The sequence below is a fragment of the Hipposideros armiger genome, unplaced genomic scaffold (assembly GCF_001890085.2).
Source record: "Hipposideros armiger isolate ML-2016 unplaced genomic scaffold, ASM189008v1 scaffold_1171, whole genome shotgun sequence".
NCBI lineage: Eukaryota > Metazoa > Chordata > Mammalia > Chiroptera > Hipposideridae > Hipposideros > Hipposideros armiger.
The window spans coordinates 348,414-353,535 of record NW_017732521.1 but is presented as its reverse complement, the minus strand read 5'-3'; the positions used below and the strand labels follow the sequence as shown (position 1 = coordinate 353,535).

General features: G+C 33.9%; 1 protein-coding gene across 1 annotated transcript in view; it reads left to right on the top strand.

Annotated features, from left to right (window-relative positions):
• The window catches only part of LOC109376686 (zinc finger protein ZFP69B-like), a 26,879-nt gene extending 22,016 nt beyond the window's left edge, over nt 1-4,863 (top strand). Inside the window, exons 5-6 of the mRNA XM_019632767.1 lie at nt 3,674-3,766; nt 4,793-4,863. Coding sequence (XP_019488312.1) covers nt 3,674-3,766; nt 4,793-4,848 — 149 coding nt within the window. The 3' untranslated portion in view covers nt 4,849-4,863. The remainder of the gene's footprint in view (nt 1-3,673; nt 3,767-4,792) is intronic.
• The last annotated feature ends 259 nt before the right edge of the window (nt 4,864-5,122 follow it).

Here is a 5,122-nt window from a genome sequence, read left to right as displayed (position 1 = left end):
AAATTTGCAGACATTACCCTCAGTAATATTTTTACTGATATATCCCCTTGGGCAAGGGAAATAAAAGAAAAAAATAAACATATGTGATTACATCAAACTTAAAAGTTTTTTCACAGCAAAGGAAATCATCAATAAAACAAAAAGGTAGCCTACTGAATGGGAGAAGATATTTGGCAATGATATATCTGACAAGGAGTTAGTATCCAAAATTTATAAAACATTCAACTCAACATCAAAAAAAGAAGCCAATTAAAACATGGCAGAGGGTATGAAGAGGCATTTCTCTAAATAGGACATATACATGACCAACAGGCATATGAAATAATGTTCAACCTCACTAATCATTAGAGAAATGCAAATAAAAACCACAATGAGATACCACCTCACTTCGGTCAGAATGGCTATCGTCAATAAACAAACAACAAGTGCTGGCGAGGCTGTGGAGAAAAGGGAACCCTGGTGCACTGTGGGTGGGATTGCAGATTGGTGCAGCCATTATGGAAATCAGTATGGAGGTATCTCAAAAAACTGGAATGGAACTACCTTATGACCCAGCAGTTCCACTCTTGAGTGTCTATCCAGAGAAACTCAAGACACTAATTCAAATAAATATATGCACACCTGTGTTTATTGCAGGGCTATTTACAATAGCCAAGACTTGGAAACAACCAAAATGCCCATCGGAAGACCACTGGATTAAGAAACTGTGGTACATTTATATGATGGAGTATTGCTTCGCTATAAAGAAGAATGAAATCGTTCCATTTGCAACGATATGGATGGACCTAGAGACTGTTATATTAAGTGAAATAAGTTAGTCTGAGAAAAACAAATACCATATGATCTCACTTATATGTGGAATCTGAAAAACTGAATGAATGAGCATCGTAAACAGAAATAGTCTCAGAGATATAGAGGAACAACTGATGGTTGTTGGTTGGGAGTGGGGTGGGGATGAGGGAGAAGGGGAAAGGATTAGACAGTATAAATAGGTAACTACAATATTGCCACAGGGATATGAAAGACAGTTCGAGGAATATAATAATGTTGTAAATATTTTGTGGAGTGTCAGATGATCTTGTTAGGGAGACTGCTTCCTGGGTGGGGTAGAGGCTTGATCACTGCACTGTACACCTGAAGCTGATGTTGTATAAAATATTGTATGTCAACTATAAGTGAATATATATAGAGTAACGGGACGTGGAGTATAGTGTGGGAGTGGAGTCAAGGGAATTGTAATAGATATGTATGATATGGGCGGGGAGAGTGGGGTTGCAGATTGGGGGCGGGGTTTGTCATTTTGAGGGGTAAAAAGTATAACTATTGCACTGTGTTGTACAGCTGAAACTAATTTTTAAAAAATGTTTATTTCACACACAAAAATAATATGTGGATTTTCAACTACACATGGGTCGGCACCACTATACCTGCAGTATTCAAGAGTTAACTGTATAGATCCTCATAGCTATAAATTTCCCTCCCCTCTAAACACTCTGTGCTTCATACTATAAGTTTTGGTATGTTGTGCCTTCACTTTTGGTCATCAAAGAATATTTTCAATTTCCTTCGTAACTATATCTTTGATCAATTAGTTATTGAGGAGACTGCTGTTTAATTTTTAAATATTTGTTAATTTCCCAAATTTCTTTCTATTACTGATTTTATTCTATTGGGGTCAGAAAAGATACTCTATTATTTCTACACTTTTAAATTTATTGAAGTTTGTTTTGTGGCCTAAACGGCATATCTTGGTGACTATTATATGTGCATTTTGGAAGAATCTGAATTGTGCTCCTGTTGGGTGTAGTTTGCTGTATGTATTACATGTCTGTTAAGTTTAGTTGGCTGATATTAATAATTCTGTTCAAATCCTCTATTTTGTACCTACTTACTCTCTCCATTATTGAAAATGTAACAGTGAAGTCTCCAACTATTGTTTAATTGCCTGTTTTTCCTTTCACTTGCCAATTTTAACTTCATGTATTGTTTGGCTCAATTGTTGGATGTGTATATGTTTATAATTGTTGGATGTGTTATATTGTCTTGATGGATTTACCCTTTTGTCATTATAAATGTCTTTTTATCTCTAATAACACTTTTTAATTTAAAGCATATTTTGTTTGGTATTAGCATAGCTTTCTTATGGTTGCTGTTTGTATGAAGTATCTTTTTCCATCCTCTTACTTTCAACATCTTTGCATCTTTGAATTTAATGTGTATCTCCTTAGACAGCATATAGTTGGATGTCTTTGGACTTGGTTAGTTTGTTTTTAATCTTGTCCGAAAATCTCTGCTGTTTGTCTGGGTTGTTCAGTTTTTTCATATTTAATGGGATTTATATAGTTTGATATTTGTCTGCCATTTTGTTTTCTACGTGTGTCATGTATTTTTCTCTTCTATTTCTTGGCTATTTTGTCATATGTGAATATTTTTTAATGTAACATTTTAGTTTCTTTAATGTTTTTTCCCACACATTTTTAGAGCTTATTTCATTAGTTGTTCCTTTATAGAGTTTACCACATACACCTGCACTTACCAGAACCTACATTAAATTTATCTTCACTTAATTTTAGAGATGTATAGACAGGTTACTCTTATGTAGGTTTATTCTTTCTCCCCTCCCCTCTCCCCCACCACCCCCACCTTCTGCCGCTTATGGTATTGTTATACAGTAATGCCTTGGTTTGCAAGCATAAGTTCCGGAAACAAACTACTCGTGTTTCAAGATATTGTTTACCATGTTAAAATTGTAGTATTAGAAATGTTTGCTTGTCTTGTGGAACACTCGCAAACCAAGTTACACAGCAATCCAAGATTTTACTGTTTGTTAATTTGTTACATATGTTACTTTATTGTAAATTTTTGTTTCTCTTCATTTACTCTTTGTTACTGTGCATTTGACTGTATCATTTGGTATTATTTCCTTAGTCTAGTGTAACTTGCCTCCCACCTACCTTTTTTATGGTTTTATTGGAAATAAAATACATCTGTGTGTGTTAGAAACCAAACATTGCACCCATGAACTCATTGTTTTATACAGTTCCTTTTTACATCAGTCAAGAGAGCTTTCTTTAGTGTATCCTGTAAGGTGAGTCTGCTAGCACAAACATCTCTCAATTTTTGTTCATCTGGAAGTATTTTTATTTGGCCTTTATCTTTGAAAGATCATTTTTCTGGATTCTTGGCTGATAGTACTTTTCTTTGAGTAGTTTGAGTATATCACCCCGCTGCCTCCTGCCCTGTATTGTTTCTGATGAGGAATCTTACTGAGGATCCCTTGACTCTCCACTCGGGAAACACAAACTTCTCACTTCTGTGTGATTTTGGTGATCGTTCGCTCTACTTTTTTTCTGGTAATTCCCAACCCCTAGGTACTTTGTTCGCATGTGTCCACAAATTAGGGACCCTCTTGTAGATCTCCATGGCTCTCTTTTTCACTGTAGCTAATAAACGTGGAACTTTATTAGAATTTAATGTTATTTAGGTTTGTGATTTAGAGGTTTAAGGAGATCTCTTTTGAGCATCTGAAAATATGTTTGTTTTTCACCTCTCCAAAGAAGGGGTCAAGTGAGTATCATTTCAGTGCCACTCTTAAAGCTGCACCTTTCTTCACATTCAGAATCATCAAAGCCCTTGCAGTGAACCCATATCCTAATCTATTTTCCATTTACAGGGTATTGTTCTATAAAACCAGAAGTGATCTTGAAGTTGGAACTAGAAGACCCATTATTGTTAGAGAACAAATTTCTAAATGGGAGTTATCCAGGTGAGTTTTAGAAAATGAGTAGAGAGTATTCTTTGAACATTCAATCCAAAATGGGATCAGTTAAACAATAGGCACCTTTGGAAGTTTGGAAATAAGTAGATCTAATAAAATATGGGTATGGAGATTGTAACATAAGGGGTACAATATCATCGTTTTCAATTTTTCAATTAGGCAACACAGTATATCATTTATACCTGACAAATCAATAATCAATTTATATTTAACCACTATAAAGTTGAATATAGAGGAAGATTATAATAGCAACTAAAATGGAAGTTTAAAGCAAGGGAAAACAAAGAGAAGTGATATGCTAATTTGATCAGTGGTTGTGCAGTTGGAAAAACTAGGTACTGCCTAATTAATAAGTAATTAAGAATTATGTAAAATTTATAAATGAGAAATTTACTATAAATGTGCTACTGTAAATGTGAAAATACCTTTCTCATTATTAGGAGTAAAAACACTGTTAATACAAAGAAAACAGACCTATCACTGAAAAGGGTCTTTATTTTAAAAAGAACTACGTGAACATTAATATATAAATCGCATATGATAAAGTAAGATAGATGTAAATGTCATATCTGTGTCAATGGGTTTAAGTCACTTATTCAGAGAAAATGGTCTTATGACAGACATACCTGAAAATAATTTTCAATGTTTAAAATATGAAATGCTTAATATTTAGACAATATGTTGGGTTGTTGGAAAAGTCATGACGCATTTTTTGTAAAGAAAAATGTAGAAAAAATATGTCATGACTTTTCCGACAACCTAATACATAAAATCATTAAGGCTTAATTTATATAACTATTGCACAAGGTTTTGATCCACATTATGATTCATACAGTGTTAAAAAGGACACTTTAATAAAGCTAAAGAAGATAATTTAAAAAGGAGTTGCAGAGGCTGCAGATACCTTTTGCCAATTAAATTATGAAAATGCGTTGAAAACTGCGAGAGATAGCAGAAGAAATAGTAAGCATTAGATATAATTGACCTATATATTCTACTCTGATTTCATACCAGATATGGTGGACAACACTGAGATTCTAGAACCTGAGTTGGTAAATTATGTTCCTTGATCTAAATCCAGCTAGTTACCTGTGTGTGTAAATAACAATCTTTTTGGAATATAGTCATCTGATTGCATATTGGTTATGGCTTGTTTTGTGGTACAACTAAATGGCTGAATAGTTGTGCCTGAGATCATATGACCTGCAATAACTAAAATATTAACCATCAGACCCTGTACATAAGTTTGTTGACCCCTGCTCTAGATATTAATAGCATATTTTATGAGATGAGGCTAATACATATTGATAAGGGTTTTTTCAGCTCTGTACTCTGAATATATCG